General features: G+C 40.5%; 1 protein-coding gene across 9 annotated transcripts in view; it reads right to left on the bottom strand.

Annotated features, from left to right (window-relative positions):
• Positions 1 to 19,323, bottom strand: part of CELF2 (CUGBP Elav-like family member 2) — a 1,986,852-nt gene that overhangs the window by 1,402,041 nt on the left and 565,488 nt on the right. Inside the window, exon 1 of one of the 9 annotated variants that reach the window (XM_044088296.1) lies at positions 10,583 to 10,719. The exons of the other annotated variants lie outside the window; for them this stretch is intronic. Coding sequence (XP_043944231.1) covers positions 10,583 to 10,671 — 89 coding nt within the window. The 5' untranslated portion in view covers positions 10,672 to 10,719. Of the gene's footprint in view, positions 1 to 10,582; positions 10,720 to 19,323 lie in introns of those variants that run through there. 9 annotated transcript variants of the gene reach the window in all.

Here is a 19,323-nt window from a genome sequence, read left to right as displayed (position 1 = left end):
ATACATTTCTCACATGCCATATCAGTTTGTTTGAGAATGAAGTGGTTGTCGGTAAACATGAGGCGATTTCTACATTGCCTCAGAATACCCATATCCACCAAGGTGGTAAAGGTCAAAATGGGAAACCTCATATCCATGGCAACAGATTCTTTTTTGTTGATTAAACGGTTGTATTGAGAATATTGCTCAATGTCATGAGTATCTGTTCCGCAACTCTAGGAACAGTGCTTGTCACTGCATGCTGGTTGTCCTGTGTGCAACATGGTATTGCAGTTAATTCCATCATGGTTTCCAAGAAAAAATGTCACCCAAGGCATCTGAGTCTGTACAGAGCACTGTCAAATGCTGGAAGGGAAACTAATATGTACACCTTGTAAAGTTAAGGATGGAGTATTTAGGCAGTTATTCAGTTATTCTGAAGTTAGATACCAATCAAGCAGTGCTTACTGAAAACAAACAATCACTCTGCTGGGATACAAAGCTCCTTTTCTTTTTCTGTCACCAGAAGCAAAGTGTTGGCACCAAGCTCAAGATCAGGGGTGTCCAACCTTTTGGCTTGCTGGGGCCACATTGAGTGAATAGAAATTGTCTTAGGGCCGCATATAAAATATATCATATTGTTAACTCATTCACTGCCACGGGCGACCAAAGTCAACCTCCTGGCTGTAATGTAGGTGCATTTGAACAATGAATAAATGTAATAAAGGCCTAATATTTGCCTTAAAATTCTAATTCAAATTTTTTAATCTAACAGTTAACTAACATCTTAGTGTGTGTGTGTGTGTGTGTATATATATATATATATATATATATATATATATATATATATTTTTTTTTTTTTTTTACAAATAAACAGATATTCACTACAGCACTAGCATTTCTCACTAGGAAAACCACTCCAGCAGTCCAGCGACATAAAATGTCAACATTAGCAGACCTACAATACTATAATCCACAAAAATAAGCCAATAAAGTTGCAATAAAGTAAATAATTCACATTACTGAATTAATAAAACAATTCTAAATAAGCTACAAGAGGATCTCATCGAAACAAATGACTGGTGCCAGAAACATAGCCTCAAGCTAAATGCCAAAATACATCATCATCCCTTTGGGAAGAGTGATGTCCCCACAAATTATCACATTAATAACAATGTTGTAAGCACTAATCAGTCATGAAGTGCTTGGGCACTCAGGTTGATAGAAACCTGACTTTTGACCACCATGTTGTCTCTGTTGTACAGAAAGCTTTTACATGGCCCACCTCATTAGTAAGAGTATCATTCAGGGACAAAGTGGTGATAACATCCCTGTATTCTTCCTTTATAAGAGCCATTACTCACTGCAAAGCCCCTTTGGCATGTGCTTCAGAAAACACCCTGCCAAAGAAAGACTACAACCATTTCTGACAAAAAGGTCAAAGGACTAAGTTCACTTAGTTATCCAAACAGATTAAAAGCTTCTTGCTATCCTCTGTCTCTCACTGGCTATAAATTTCATGACTGGCGTGCTTTCCAGGCTAAGAAAGATCCTGCCTGAAGAGACTTCCTCCACCTCAGAAATATTGGTTATACTTGAAACGCTCACTGCAAAGACCACAGCCTTCGCTGCAACATAAACAAACCGCTCTGTATGGACAGGTTCTTGATACAAAAACTTCAGCTTCTGTAAAAAGCTCCTCTCATTATCAAAAATGTAGTTCAGCAACACGACAACTGAATGGATAGCCATAAATATACTCCTTGAGTAAGTAGCATAGCCTTCATCATACCGATGAAAAATCCACATACTAAACTTTCCTAGCTGGATGGCTAAAATCTAATATTGGTTACTCAAGTCTACTTGCCCAAGAAGAGGGCCTGTTTAACTAAGAATTCCATTTACAAAAAATATATTCAGTATACATATTAAGTCTCTCTCTTAGTAATTACATGGCACACATTCACTGAATCATACTAGAGGTGGACTCATCCATCCAATTTCCCACCACCAAAAGGACCATCAATAAATTAGCAAACAACTGCTCAGCAAAAGTAAATCAATAAGAAATCCATAAAGTCTCTAAGATCATACTACATACTGGAGTAAACATATAACTTCCCTCCAATCTAAAGCCATTTGACAGACATTTTAATTTGTGCAGAAGTTATTCACAGACTGACAGTTTACTGAGCTGTCACATTAGCACTCTGTGCTTATGTCTGAACCAATGAAGCATACTTGTCAATTTCGAAAGAATTAAAGTAGCTTAATAAGAAGGTTATTTGCAAGGTTACATGGCAGTTTATATTGGAAATAATCAAATATATCAAAAAGGCTCTGTTTCTCGTATTTATGCTGAAAAGTCTTCCAAGGTAAATACAACCTTTTGATTTAGCATGGAACCCTACCTCTCAACCTTAGAGCAAGAAATCTGGAGAAAGAAAAAAATAAAAGAGACACAGGCCCAAAACAGTTATGCATCACAGACACCATTGAAACAACTGTAGCTGCAAACATTATACATCACTTATAATCTTTCTATCCCATCATTGTCAGTTAAGCATTATATGGCTCATTCAATCCTGCCTTCTTTTCCAACAAAAACCATGCTTTGAAATGACAAATGCATTAAAAATAATAAATAAAATACATTACATCCACATCCTGCAACTTCCTACCTGCAAACAACAACAGAGCTTTCACTGAATCTAGGGCTGCTTATTTCCCAGGAATAATAGCTCTCCTAATTAAGTCTAATGGGATACAATCTACCAGGATCTGGACTACCTGAAATAAATTAAATTATGGCCTGCAAATTGCAAGTGCATTTTGTTTAATTAAACTATATTTCTAAGCCCACTTACTGTATTTTTCACTAACATCCCAATATCCATTTCCAGGTCACTTACATTGGCAATGGTAGACTTGGCATCCTCCAGATCCCTACGGGACCACACACACACTGCTAGCATTGTCCATAAAATTATAAGTATCCTTCCACTGCAAATGGCAAGAAGCTATGTCTTAAAAAAAAATCTACTTTTGGCATGCCTAGTAACCAAGTATCAGGTTTTGAAACAAAGAAACATATTCCACAGTCTGTAACACACATACAAACTAAAACCCTCAACATTTAAAAAAATGACATTGTGCCCCCCTGATTTGCCAGTATTGATGATCCACCAAAGCTGTACTTATTGTTGTCCAATCTGCCACTGCTTAGAACCCATCCATGACAAAACAGTACTGGTTACTTTTTTTGTTTGTCAGAAAAAACAATTCAACTTTATATGCTACATTCCCACAAAGTCAATCCACTACTGACCCATTAACCCTAGGCTGCTGTCTCATTCTTACTCCCTGGAACTGCATTACCTTGGATGACCAATTTTATTTCCTAAGCAAAGACACAAATTGGAAGATGAAGTGAAAATCCATACAGTTGAGTGGTATGATTTCATATTCAATACAACACTCTCTCTGTCAGGAAAGCAACAATTTAATGAAAGTGTACTTTTAATGTACGATATATTTGTGAGCTAACTTATTTGTGTTCAGTAGGTAGACTGATCGTCATTAGCCTCTTTGTGCATGTGTCTCTCTGTCATGCATACATACACACACTCTTCTTTCACATGCACATACATTCTGCTTTCATGCATGTACTCACTCATTCTTACCTATTAACACAGGTAAGTGCTGTCCTTTCAAAAAATCCACACGAGTCCCTCTTCAGCGAGAACACACGCACTGATTCTTTGACATGAAATATTGCGGGAACACACAGATCCTTCTTTGGCACAAAAATCAAAACTAGAATGGTGCTTTGGTGCATGCACCAGCAGAGTTATAGGTCACGGTGAAAAACACAAAACAAAAAAGTGTTTTGGGGCATGATATCGATGTTGCAGTTAGAGGTTGGGGGCATGGAAGAGCTCTGAGGTTGGACACATCTACTCAAGATAATAAGCAGGCCACAGCCTGTTTGTTGATCCACACACATGTCCCAGATGATGCAAGGTTCTGTAGGCTTGTTGTAGCCTTTTCCAGGTAGATGATTTGATTAGTAACCAGACCAATCTTTTGACTTTTGTATTTATTTATTATTTATTTATTTGCATTTGTTAACCTGGTTGGTCCAGCTGGGTAAGAATTACCCTTTTTCAGTGGAGACCCGAGGGGAAAAGCCCCAAACAGGCATACAAATACATATGAATAGAGACAAATTAACAATATTACAGAGGAAAACAATATTATGGGTACAATGGATAAGAAAAACAAACAATGAAAGTTTGAGAAAATGAGTAAGGTAGGCCAGAGGCATGCATGCAAAAGATTTATGAAAAGGTGTTCTGAGCAAGATCTCTGAATTAAGTTAAAGTAGGCAAAGAAATGATGATTTAGGTGTGGAGTTAGTAGTGTGGGAGTTTTAGGTGGGAGCATGTGAAGGACATTCCCATTTGGAGGAGAGATGGGAGAGAAGCATGGATTTGAAATTGTTGTGGTTAGGTATATTACGAGTGGTGTGGGAGATTATTCCATAGTTTGGCTATAGTGTGGGATAGTAGTAGTTTACCAGTTGGGTGGATGGGTTTGTGTACATGCAGGAGGTTTTGGCCTGTGGATCTCAGGGCGGTAGGTGTGTAGGGTGTTAGAGATTTAGCAAGAGAGGCATTCTGCTGGTTTAAAGATGAGTTTGTGGGCTGTTGTAAGTTGTAGGTACTTTAGGTGGTTGTGGAGTTCTAGCCAGTTTAGGGTGTGTAGGGAGTGACAGTGATGGGAAGAGTTCTTAGAATTGGTTGCAAATTTGCAGATTTTGTTGTAACAGGCCTCAAGTTTAGCATGGAGTCCGAGTTGTAGGTTGGAGAATAGGGGAGCACCGTACAAGAGAGAGGGGAGAAGGAAGGTAGATGCAAGGGTATGACGGGAAGATGGAGTAAGGTAGTAGTTGTGTCTGTAGAGGAGGCCGATTTTCTGGTGGGTTTTTTTGATTGCTGAGAGGATGTGGGAGTCGAATTTTAGGTTTTCATCGATGGTAATGCCAAGTAGTTTGGTACTAGGAATGATTTCAAGAGGGGTGTTATTGTGACTTTTGATGGAAAATTGGACTTTGTGGAACTGGGAAGTTTTAGTGGGAGTAAATATCATTAGCTTTGTTTTGTTGGCATTTAGGGCCACAGTGATGCGATTGCATCCATGATTCAATTTTGGCGAAGGCTGTTTGGGTATTAAGTAGAAGTTTGGAGGGGCAGGAGGCTGAGCAGATGATAGTGGAGTCATCTGCGTATTGGATGACTGAGGCTTCAGGGATGGAAAGGTAAAAGTTGTTAATGAATAAGTTGAAGAGCAGAGGGCCAAGTACTGATCCTTGGGGAACTCCTGTGGGTGTAGGTAAGAAAGGGGAGGTTGACTCTTTCCATTGTACAGCCTGCTGGTGGGTGGAAAGGTAGCTGGAGAACCAGTCTAGGGTTGAGGGAGATAGATGCAAGTGTGAGAGCTGGGACAGGAGGAGTGAATGGGAAATAGTGTCGAATGCCTTTGAGAGGTCAAGAAAAAGAGAAGATACGTATCTGCCGCTCTCGCATGCTAGGTTGACTGTTTTGAGGAAGGAAATGAGGGCTGTCATGGTGCTGTGGCCTGGGCGGAAGCCGTGCTGGGCATGAGAGAGGAGTTTGTGCTGGATTAGGTAGGGCATGAGCTGGGAGTGGATGGTTTTCTCTAGAATTTTAGAGAGAGGAGAGAGTATAGCTATGGGTCTGAAGTTGGTAGTGTCTGTGTTCTTACCACCTTTGTGGAGAGGAATTATGTATGCATAACGCCAGATGGTTGGTACATAGGATTCCTGAATGGATCTATTAATGAGGATGGATATGGGATAGGCTATAGATTCGGCTGATATTTGAAGAAAATTTGCTGGAAGGATGTTAGGGGCATTGCAACATGGTTTTAGCTTTTGCAGTAGTCTTTTTATAGTATAGGTGGAGACAGGTTTAAGTGAGAATAGCGGTGGAGGAGGGGGGTGAGAGAGAGGGTTTGGGGTGCAGGGTGAGGGGTTAGTATTGATGGATGGATTAGGGAAAGTGGAGGATAATTTAGCTATACAATCAATGAAAAATGTGTTGAAGTTAGTGGCCGTTTCAAGACTTGAGAGGTTGGGATTGGGGCAGGGGTTGGAAGTATTACCAGGGTTGAGTATTGAAGAGATGGATGTCCAGAATTTCTTTGGATTGTTTGAGTGTTTGCATTGCAGACTGCTGTAGTAGTTTTTGCGATCTTTTGTTATTGATTTTTTGGCCAGGTTACGAAGATGTTTATATTCTTGGAGGGTGGTGGGGTTTTTCTGTTTTTGGTACAGTTTCCACTTTTTGTTTCTCTGAGTGATTATCAATTTAGTTTCTTGGGATAGCCAGGGGCAGGAATTTGTTTTGATACGTTTGATTTGTAAAGGGGCTACTTTATCAAGTAAGGTAAGGAAGGTTTGGTTAAAATATGTGACGGTGTTATCTAGTGGAAGAATTTTCAGTGGGGACCAATTAGTAACCTTGAGGCATTCAGAGAAGATTTTGGGGTTGAAGGAAGATAGGTTATGGGATTGTTTGAAAATGTGTTGTTTTTCTATGTGTGAGGATAGGCGGTCAGTGAAGGCTGGTAAGTGGTCGCCTAGGGGGTCTGGTATTACACCAGCTTTCTAGATATGATTGGGATGTGTTGTTAATATCCAATCTAAGATGGTACCGGAGGAACCATCTTTGTTTGGCCTAGTAGGGAGGTCTATTAGTTGGGTGAAATTGTAGAGGTTGATAGAGTGAGATGGGGTATCTATGAGGAAGGAGGTCCAGTTAATATTTACATCACCAAGAATGTAGGTTTCATATTTGATGTTTGAGTTAAACTAAGAGAAGATGTCTTCCAGAGTTTTGGTATTGTCTCCGGGTGGGATGTAGATGGAGCAAATGCAGATGGATTTATAGTTGTTAAGTTTTAGAAAGCCTACAGTCATTTCTGCATTGGCAAATGTTGGGATGGGGTTGGTCAATGGAGTAAAAGTGAGAGTGGAGGAGTAGATAATTGCTACGCCACCTCCTTTTCTATGAGTTCTATCATTGCGTATAATGTGGTAGCCTGGAGGAAGGATTTCAATATCTCTGATGGAGGGTTTGAGCCAGGTCTCAGAGACAGCAGTTATGTCTGGCTGGTTGTAAGACAGCCAGGCATGAAGGGTGGGGATTTTATTATGGAGGCTTTGTGCATTTAGGGTCATGAGGCGGATAGTCTTGTGTTTGTGTTGATTAGAACTTGGGTTAGGGTGGGTACAGGTAGGGGTTGGGCCTGGGTTAGGGTGGATGTCACCTGACAGAGAGAGTGAGATATGAGAGAGGAGCTGATTGAAGAAAAGTAGAGGATAAAGGGAAGTATGTTTTTTGGGGGGGAGGGTTGTCTTAGAGAAAGTAGATAGAGTGGGGTGAGGAGATGGTGATGTAGGGAGTAAGGAGAGTTTGAAAAGATTGGATGGGCTGGAGGAGTAAAGTTCTGGAGAGATCTGTGAATATGAGTGGGATATATCTGGGGGTGTGAGGTGGTGGTGTGTGTGGTTAGAGGTAGGTATGTATTAGTGTGGAGGCTAAGATGGGTAATGTAGGTTAGGGATATTAAAAGGGTAGATAGTAGTAGAGCTTGTTGTGGGAAGGTAGGCATTGTAGTATAGATGTGTGAGGTGTGGTGTATGTATGAGAGAGGGTGGGGGTGTGTATGAGATTGGTGTATGTATGAAGTGCTACGCTCATTATGCAAACTGTAATGTTCCAAAGGTCGCTCTTTTTCTCTTGAAAGTCCACCAGTTTCACCAATGTAACCACCATGTCTTGTTCGCTGCTCTCGGACATTTGCATGAAAAGGTGACAATGACCTCTGCTTGTACTGATAATTGTGCATCAGTCCCATATCTGAAGAATTACTGTTTTTCTTCTTCGGGTATACCAGTTCTACTTTCAAAGTACAGCAAACCTTGGGAATTTCCTCTGGAAGACCCAGTCTTAGCTTTCTTGGTCCCCATCTTGGTCCCTTAAAAAGTACAGAAAGCTTGTTGTAGAAACCAGGTGTGATCCAAAATGTATTCCAGATGTGAAGCAGGAGCTGAAACAGGTCAGCTGAGATGGCAGTAGTGATGAGAGCATATGGACCATTCACTAGACCTCCACACACAATCAGCATAGCAATTGTGGTTCCAATTCCATTCTGACCGATATTGTTATACAGGAACAACATGGGAGCTGCTACAATGAGCATCACACAGCAGGTTGTCGCTCTCCCTCCCATGTAGTTAGAAACTATACCTGCAATTATCCCACCTAAAATTCCTCCAAAATCAAAGAGTGTGGATATATCTCCAGCACCTTTTGAATCCAAATGTGCTACGTTGGGAATGAACAGTGGTAGCCAGTAAAGGAAGATGTAGCTGACAAGCTTAGCAAATAGTAAGCAGAGGGAAAACTCCAACACACCTGGAATTTTAAGGGCACTTACAAAGCTGATAGCGGTGGGCTCTTCAATGACAGTGCCCTGCTCTGTGGGTATGTTGATACTGCCCTCTGCTGCATGGTTCGGGCTCCTAAAGAGTTCCTCATCACTACCATTTCTGATTAATGGTATCTGTTCAAGTCCTTCATGGTGTTGAGGAGGACAGCAATCCACATCTTCTTGACATTCCACTGTTGGCTGTGGTATGCTGTTATCTACTTCACTGCCATCAGATGGACCTACTGGCTGTGGTATGCTCTCAACTGCTTCACTCCCATCAGATGGACCTGCTGACTGTGGTATGCTGTCATCTGCTTCACTGCCATTAGATGGACCTGCTGACTGTGGTATGCTGTCATCTGCTTCACTGCCATCAGATGGACCTGCTGACTGTGGTATACTGTCATCTGCTTCACTGCCATCGGATGAACCTGCTGGCTGTGGTATGCTGTCATCTGCTTCACTGTCATCAGATGGACCTGCTGGCTGTGATATGCTGTCATCTGCTGCATTGCCATCAGATGGACCTGCTGGCTGTGGTATGCTGTCATCTGCTGCATTGCCATAAGATGGACCTGCTGGCTGTGGTATGCTGTCATCCGCTTCACCGCCATCAGATGGACCTGCTGGCTGTGGTATGCTGTCATCTGCTTCACCGCCATCAGATGAACTTGCTGGCTGTGGTATGCTGTCATCCGCTTCACCGCCATCAGATTGACCTGCTGGCTGTGGTATGCCGTCATCTGCTTCACCTCCATCAGATGGACCTGCTGGCTGTGGTATGCTGTCATCTGCTTCACCTCCATCAGATGGACCTGCTGGCTGTGGTATGCTGTCATCTGCTTCACCTCGATCAGATAGACCTGGCTGTGGTATGCTGTCATCTGCTTCACTGCCATCAGATGGACCTGCTGGCTGTGGTATGCTGTCATCTGCTTCACCGCCAACAAATGGACCTGCTGGCGGTGGTATGCTGTCATCTGCTTCACTGCCATCAGATGGACCTGCTGGCTGTGGTATGCTGTCATCTGCTTCACTTCCATCAGATGGACCTGCTGGCTGTGGTATGCCGTCATCTGCTTCACCGCCAACAAATGGACCTGCTGGCTGTGGTATGCTGTCATCTGCTTCACCGCCATCAGATGGACCCTGCTGATGATGCAGCTGTACGAGACACTCAGCCATCAGGGTATTTTTGGCTTCACAAGCGGGTTCATCTTCAACTTTAATCCAAATTTGCTCAGGTAGTACTTTACTCCTACTGCTCATTGACTGCTTTGCAGACTCAGATTCTTGCTGGTAACAGTAAGACAGAGCTCTCAGCAAACCCAATTCTTTGTGTTTGGTTGATTCCATCATATGACACAAACTTCCATTATCCTGACTCTGCGTGGAACTGCAGCTCTCAGCACTGGTACTTTCCTACACATCAGTTGCCACACAAATCACTAAAATACAGAGTGGCTTCTGTAAATACCATTTAAATTATACTTATTTTTATCGCTAGAACTGTTTGACCTAAACACTTCCTGACACTTGAGTCAGTTTTGCCTCAGAACGCCCATTCCCATACTGCATGAAGCCAACAAACTAGAATATTCACTAGACTTTATTCCATGCTTGGCAGGTGAACACTAACAACAACCAATCACTGTCAGGGGATCAACTGCCTCCAATGAGTAACAAAATCTCAAGATGTGGAAACCTCTTACTTACTAAATTATCAGGTGATCAGAGGCAACTTTACTCCATATCTATGACAAAATAGAACAAATTCCAGGGCACCCTGATCTTATGGGTCCTATAAACTTTAAAAGAAATCCAAAGTCTTTTAAAAATGTGCACTATTTTAATACAAGTCTTTCTGCAGGCAGTTATTAGTTCATCAGTATAAACTTCTCCAGCTACTAGTATGACAGTACATACCCCACTATGGTTTACTTACAGTTGTGAAATGCTGACAGGATTCATACTGTATTACCTGAGTTTAAGTCCCTCAGTGCAATTCTAAACAAATAATTTAACCAAAACAAAGCTCCGAAGTCACTTCTGAAATGAAGCAGGCATGCTTCAGGAGTCTTACCTTTGTATTGCACCAGACAGCTCAGCAGTATTCTGTCTTAACACTGTCCAGCCTTGCAAATCATCCAAATCAGATATTATTGATACCATGTTAAGGCTCAAGGCAGAAGAAAAAATAAAAGATGCAGGCTCAGGAAGTGTGTGCAACCAGTGAAAGGAAACATGTGGTTGAAACTATTGGGTTCTGAGGCTTGTAGGATTTGACTAGGGTACTGGCATGATGATGATTAGGAGCACAGCTGCTGCATCACAAAATAATATTCAATGACAAGTAACATTGCTGTCCAAGTTTACTCTAGCAAGCTCCACAGTGGCAGTGATCCATGTTATGTAACAGTTTAACAGCAGTTCATGCAGCCTGCCCTTCAGCAGCATAATGGCGGTGATCTGTGTGACATGGATGTGAGGCCTACTACAGAGGCAATGTTTCTGTCCCTCACACATGTCCTAGGTGTGTCATACTGTACAGTTATGTTCCAGGAACACAAAACTATGTTCCCATATCACTTCACATGACATCCATTTGCTGTCTCATTGTTTGACAGCCATTGTAGACTTGCAAGGACAAAGTGATTACTGCAACGTTGAACAACTTTTCTGTGCATGCATGGACATCCACATTTTCACTGCAAAGAGTGCCTACAGAGAGTGTGTTTGAGGCTGTGAACCCCAAGGGTGTAGCAGGATGACCTTTACTTTGCTGGAGTTGTACATTGTCACATTTGTAAGTATGCTATTGTGACCCTGCCTGATAACAGGATTATGGTCCATGCAAATGCCACATCTGGCATAGCAGCATAATCAATCTACTATGTTATCCCACACTGTCACGTACTGTTTTACCTTAGAGTAACACCATAAAGGTAATAACATGTTACATTTAAGCATCTGTAATGCCACTGCCTAACCATGGCCTGTTGTGACGTATAGACAAGCAATAATCTATTGCTAATGGCATTATCAATGACTGTTGAAGAGATGTGGATAGCATCCCCAATCTTGTACTCCTACTCCACACACACACAATGTGTGAGAGATGCAACTATATTACAAAACTTGAATACATGACCTCTCACACACCAGTCAATACATATGACAATGCGTGGGTTGCCAACATGCACACCTCACCTCCTACTCCACCCAAACCCACATCACACATAATCACATATGTGGAGGTCCTTATCAGAAACATACCTAAACACCAGTTACCTCACAAATGCAAATGCAAGAATGCTATACATAATACTACCTCTGCAGAACATAGTACACATAATAGCTCACAGACCACTATCTCACCGGTCAAACCCTTAAGGCAAAAGACAAAATCAAACATATTAGTCACAGGTGATTATATCATGAGACACATTGATGTCCCTCTCACCAAGCTACATAAGGGAAAGGTTACAGTCAGCTGTCTGTGAGGTGCCAGGATATGCCATATCACACATGCACTCAATTCTGTCAACAGCAGGTACTATTATGACTACGTCATAGTTCCTGTTGGTATGTATGACTTGAGACGTACCTCTCTGGACTGTATGAGGAGAGACATGACTGAGCTCTTGGAGTATGTGTCTCAGGCAGGTATTCCTTTGGCCTTCAGCTGCATTTTACCTTCACCTAGGATGATGCCTCAATGCAAACAGAGAATGGTTGACTTCAATAGTTAGCTTAGTGTCATTTTAAGAGGATCCACTATCTGTCAGCCTGGGATGACATGCTTAATAGACCTCAATGCTTTGCCACAGATGGTCTTCAACTGTCACCCCTGGGATTTTGAATGCTGGCCAAGGCTCTTGCCACTCCCAAAGTGCCTTTTTTGGGATAAAATTTCCAATGTAAAATCCCATGTACAAACAACATCAAGGTTATGCTGCTAAACGCTAGGAGTGTCAACATGAAACTGAACTCACTGGAAGCTGTCCTCAGCTTGGAAGAAGCAGACATTTGTGCAGTCACACAGACCTGGTTAAAGGCTGTGGAGATCACCATAGCCATATCAGGCTACACCTCCTTCCACACCTTCAGACCTAAAACTGAAGGCGTACAAACTATGGCGGCAATGTATAAATATTCTTTAAGGATACGTACACACCCAGATTGTTTAAACAATATGATTCCCTGGATACACTTCAGGTGCTATTGACTGTTTGTAGGGCACCTATTCAAGTAATTGCCAGCTACAGGAACCCCTCCATGAATCAGGACACCAACTCTGTTTATTTGGATCTACTTAAATTTATCAATATACATCTGAATACCATTGTTTTGGGTAACTTTAATTACCCACCGACTGGGTAGATTACTCATGGTCAAACTCACTTGCCCAAAGGTTACTCAATTTCATTAATTCCAATGCCCTGGACCAGCTGGTTGACACCCCCTACAAGGGGAGCCAACATACTAGATCAGGTGCTTACCAGTATGGGGGACCACTGTAGTACTCCCACTGTGAGGTCCTCCCTGGTGATATCTAACCACAAATTGGTGTCATTGAAGTAAGTACCACACCTGACACCCCCCCTTGCAGCAAATAAACTAAAATACTTCACAAAAGCAGATTATAACCTCCTATGACATGGTATAAATAGCTTCACTGTGCCTCCCCCTCAGATGGAACTGGCAACTATGCCGATCTCTGCACCACTGCTTTATACAAACAGCTATATAACTGCATTGACCCAGCTGTACCTGATAGGAGCAAAACAAGCTCCTCATGGAAAATCAAATCTGCCTGGTGGACAGCTGCCATTAACAGGCTTTACAATAAGAGAAAGACATTGCTGCGTAAGAGTGGGAGGGAGGGAGCTGCCTAAACTGGAAATACTCCCTCCTCAGCTTAAACAAATAAATAAGAGTTGTTGTAAAGTCCTCCAAAACAAAGTATGGGTCCACATTAGCCTCCTTCACAAAGGACAACCACAAGGCATTCTATAGTTACATCTGTAACCTAAAAGGAAAGGCCCAGATTTGTACCAAAGTTGTAATTAATGATACCACATATACTGAGCCTGTAGACATAGCTAACCTGTTTGCCAACAGGTTCTGTGAAAACTTCACTCCCCTGTCCCCATCACACTTACCCCATGATATCCCTACCACCTGTCCCCTACCTTGTATCTGTAAAGAGCAGGTCGAAAATGTCCTCTGTAAGGACAAAAACACAGCATCTATAAGACCTAATAATATCCCAGGCTGCGTCCTACATGGGATCCAACATGGATTAGCAAAACCATTGGGAACAATTTGCAAACATAATGTAACCACCGGCTTCATCCCAGCTGACTGGAAAACAGCCACTGTTATTTCCTTGCACAGAGGTGGTGCATCCACTGACCCCTGGAACTATACACCTATTAGCCTGACTAGTCATATCTGCAAGACCATGGGGCAAATCATCATGGACCTTATAAACACAGATATTGGTAATCTCCAAACAGTTGACCCTACACACTTCAGATGTGTCAAAGGGAGATCATGCTTGTTAAACATGGTGGACTTCTTTCAGACAGTCACCAAGGACCTGAATGATGGGAAACTTGTGTATATAGCCAACCTGGACTTAGCCAAGGCATTTTATACTATCCCCCACTCAGGCATCATTGACAAACTCACCCAACTAGGCATTAACACATATTATTAGAGGGGTCATTAACTTGGTCACTGATAGAACTCATATAGTCAAAATAGGGGAATCCACCTCCAATAGCAGAGCTGTAACCAGTGGTGTTCCAAAGGGTTTAGTCTTGGGTCCTGTACTGTTTGGAATCCATTTCTCTGAGGTGCAAGCACAAAGTAAATGTCTGTGCCTAACAAGGTTTGCTGATGCCTGCAAACTGGGAGTGGTCATAGAATCTCCAAATTATGTCAACATCCTACAAGAGGGTTTTACATGAACAAATGATTGTTGCCAAAGTCATGGCCTTAAACACAATGCAAATATATGTATATCATTCCTTTTGATAACAGCAAAGTTCCTGCTAAGTACCACATCAACAGCAACACTCAGGGGTGAGAGACCTGGGTACACAAGTTGACAGCTACTTTACCTTAGATCACCATGTCTCCACAGTGATAAGAAGGGCATTCTGTCTAGCTCATGTCATAAGTGAGGGCATTGTCTCCAGAAAAAGAAGTTATAACCTCCATGTACTCTTCCCACATCAGACCAATATTTGAGTAAAATGGCCCTTTTGGTATGTACCTTTCTAAGCACCTGTGGCAATTTGAGAGACCACAAAGGTTCCTCACAAGGGAAATTGATGTCTTCAGCATCTGTCCTATGGGAATCATCTGAAATCACTGTCATTTTAGTGTGTGTCATACAGAATACTCAGAGATGATCTCTGCCTTGCATATGAGGCAATCTGTGAACCTCGAAAAAGCTTCAGCAACACACAAACTAGTAATCCAAAAGCAAGAAGACACAAACCTCTCCGTATGCTGACCGGAGCTGTTCTAGTAAGGAAAACCACTTCAGTACTTTGGCATGCACTTCCAAAATTGTATAAATCCACCAAGAAAGACGAAAAAGTAGATGTAAAAAGCTTTAATCCACAGTTCAAAGAACAAAATACCACGATAAACACAAGCACTTTCGCCCATTTGTAATGGGCTTTTTCAAGTGTGCTAGGTTACTAGAAGACTCTGCTTTTAAATAAAACAGCCCTGCCATGTGATTTCTTGCATCAATTATGTAGCAGGTATTACAAGCTTAGCAGCTGCATTTGATGGTTTGCAAAGTTGTTAGATATATTTTTATAATGATTGTATCTTAATTAATTGATTGGAATTGTTTAATTACTTGAATCACATGGCAGGGCTGTTTTATTTAAAAGCAGAGTCTTGTAGTAACCTAGTACACTTGAAAAAGCCCGTTACAAACGGGCGAAAGCGCTTGTGTTTATCGTTGTGTTTTGTTCTTTGAACTGTGGATTAAAGCTTTTTACATCTACTTTTTCGGTTTTCTTGGTGGATTTATACAATTTTGGAAGTGCATGCCAACGTACTGAAGTGGTTTTCCTTACTAGAACAGTTCCGGTCAGCATACGGAGTGGTTTGTGTCTTCTTGCTTTTGGATTACTGGCTTGTTTGTTGTTGAATCTTTTTTGTGGTTGGTGCTATGGCGGAAGACGTATCCTCGCCTGTATTTGCTGACACGCCTTTTTTGCTTGGGGAAGAACCGGATGACACGCCGGTAACTAGAAAGGAGCTGAACCAAGTTTTGGCTCTTTTAACACAGCTTAATAACACGTTACTGAATTCAAAATGTTCGGAGGGTTCCAATAGCTCAGGAGTGCCCTGCAATCAGCAGCAGGGTAAAGAAAAGGAGCAGAACGAAGAACAACAGAGAGGCTTGAAAGCAGGCATGACATCTAGAGAACCGGTCATTGTGAATCATCCTTTGGTTTCCCCTACCTATAATGCGCGGACTGACAGAAATGGGACTACCCAGGCTGACAACAACTTTAACTTTAAAGTTTGGACAGAACAGTTACCATGCTTCAAAACAGGTACTTTTAATACACAACTGGAACAGTTGGACACTCAATTTGAAAGCTTTAAAGACAAGTTGTATGCGTACAAAAATTCACAGCTAGAGATTAACTATTTAAAGGAATGCATTAAGGTTGAACGCGTTCCAAAAGGGTTGCACTGTTTTAGATACCCTAACAGCGCTTATGCAGGTTCAACTTTGCATTCCAAATTAACTGATTTATTCAACAAAACGGGAATTGAAATGTTAAAATTAATGATTGAAGATTATGCTAAAAAAGGAGATGTAATTTTAAATGAATTAAATACGTTGCATGATAATATTACCAATAATGAAAGGTTTTTAAGTTATAAGAGAAAATACAATGACACTTTTAGGGAAGTGGATGAACATTGCTTTAAGGTTTTAGATAGAAAGGCAAAAAAGTAAGAGAGGGACCTTATCGAATATAGAGAAGGAAGGGCATATCCGATGGGGGGGGTTAGGAAACAAAACAACTATGAGAATACAGATACTACAGACACACAAAATGCAAATAATGGTTACAATTATGCAGATATGCCGAGAAGAAGTGAGAGGTTAGCACAAAAAGGTGCTAACAACATGCAATAGGGTTTTCAATTTCCCCAGGGCAGACCACGGGTAAAATCAAATCAGTGCCAACAGAATGCATGGGGGAAGAGGCGTTGAGTGTTAATAATTTCACAAATGTGGAGGGTATTCACATTTCTTTAGTTACAAGTGAACAAGGTATCTGCAGTGTTAACACTATGGACAACTTCAGCATCTATAACTACACAGATATTAATGTCACCGAAGATTTTTTTGAATTGTTTACTAAAGGGCTCCAATATGTACCTAATAGGTCAACTTTCCTTCCTAAACTCCTAATTGAACTTAAACTGTTTGTGAGGAATTTGAACTTGGCTATAATTTTTAAAGACCAAGATTTGCAGGATGTAACACTTTCTAGAAGTAGCACCTTTAACCCTCCAATTCATCCTAAACTAAAAATGTTTGAGGAATTAATTGAAAAAACTTTGTGAGACAACTTAACAAAAAAAGAAACTATGTATTCCTCCAATTTTCCTAAGCAATTGTATGATATAGTTGACAAGTTAAAGAAGAACAGAATTAGGGTAATGAAACCCGATAAAGGAGGGGGTATAGTGTTGATGCAGCAACTAGAATATGAGAATTATATTTACAATTTACTGCAAAACACTAGTATCTATGAGCCCATTTCATTGAATGAGTTGAACATAGCGGTGAGCAAAGTAAAGTTTTATATACATGATTTGCTTTTGCAGGGATTTTTGGATGAGAAAACACATAACTATTTAATTGTACCTAAACCAAGAACAGCTATTTTATTCGGCATTCCTAAAGTACACAAGGGCCTTACTCCTTTGAAATTTCGCCCTATTGTAGCAGGAGCAGGCAGTGTGACCGAACCACTTAGCAAATTTGTTGATTTTCATCTAAAAAACTATGTAGCACAATTAAATTTTGTTTGTAAGGATTCCTGGGAATTTTTAGCCAGCGTGAATCAGGAAATTGATAATTCAAATTTATGTATGATTACAATAGACATTGTAGAATTATTTCCCAGTATACCACATGAGCCAGGGCTTGATTGGTTCGGACAATCAATCTGTAAGAAATCGGGATTAAACAGTGATTTAATTAACACTATACTGGAGTTCATGAGAATTGTGCTTTATAATAATTTCATATATTTCAACGAAGAGTTTTTTAGACAGAAGAGTGGGGTGGCTATGGGGGCCCCCTGCGCCACTGCTTATGCAAACATAGTTCTACACAAGTGGGAAATGGAATTTATTCATTCTACTAGTCGGAAAGAATACATAATTTTCTACAGGAGGTTCTTGGATGATATTTGCATCCTGTGTTCGGGCACTGAACAACAATTTTTAAACTTTATGGATTACTTAGCAAACACGACCAATTTTCTTAAATTTACATACAACCTAAGTAACAAGAGTTTAAATTATTTAGACATCAAGTTAATTAAAAGATCAAACCAAAATGGTTTCACCTCACAAATATTTAGGAAGGACACATATTGTAATTCATACTTGCATTTTGACAGTGGGCACCCTTGCCACATTAAGAAGGGCATTATTAAAGGGCAGCTTGTGAGAGCGTCCAGAATGTGTAGTACGAATAAATTATTTTTGGATGAAGTTGAATTTTTAAGAAACGCATTTTTAAGCAGGGGATACCCACCTACATTGTTTCAAACAACTTTGAATGAAATCATACATAAAAGAGAACAGGATTTCCCACCTATACTGGGAACAGGGTTAGCAACATTTAAGAGACAAGAAGCTACAAATGTTAACAGACATAGCAATTTTGTGTATACATATTCTCAGGATGCCGTATTTATTGAGAACACTTTTAAGAATTTATGGCCCTTGGTTTCCATACAGGATGAATTTACAAAAATTTTTCCAGATCAAATTTCTTTTATTAGAAAAAGAAATATCAATTTAAAGGGCATATTTGAACAAAACATGAATAAAATAGAAAAACAAGGGGGCTTGGTAGTCAAAAGAAAAGGGACTTTTGCATGTGGCAGATGCCACCAATGTGCATTTCTCATTAATAAGGACCAAGTTCATATCCCTTCTTGTAACATTACCCTGCATGCTAAACATAATTTTAATTGTAATTCATCGGGTGTTGCATATATTGGACTTTGCCAGAACTGCCCATCATTCTATGTGGGCAAAACAGAAAGGCAATTAAAACGCAGGATATATGAACACACAAATGACATCAAGACAAGGAAAGAAACAAAGGCCTTCTATAAGCACTCCCTGAATTGCAAGAATATGTCAATAAAATTTTTTGTAGTTGACAGAGTGTTGCAAGACCTGAGGGGTGGAGACTGGGAGATGGCTCTTGGAATAAAAGAATTAATCTGGCATCTGAAACTTAATGCAACAAAAAGTCCAGGATTAAATGATGGGATCAGTGTTAGTGACATTCTCAAAGCTAAAAGAAATAGGTTAAAATAGAATTTTAAATTAAACTAACTATATTACATTATTAAACATTTTTACGTGATACATTAATGATATTATGAGATAGATTGGAATTTTATAGCGCTATATTTAATTTATGTATGAATTTTAATTAAATTGATGCACGTATTTTTATTATATATGTCTAAGTATGTTCATAAATTTAATTAATTATTTTATTTTCACAAAGAT

The sequence above is a fragment of the Protopterus annectens genome, chromosome 11.part0 (genome assembly GCF_019279795.1).
Source record: "Protopterus annectens isolate FY-2018-M chromosome 11.part0, PAN1.0, whole genome shotgun sequence".
Classification (NCBI taxonomy): Eukaryota; Metazoa; Chordata; order Ceratodontiformes; family Protopteridae; genus Protopterus; species Protopterus annectens.
This window is presented reverse-complemented; position numbering and strand designations above follow the sequence as displayed.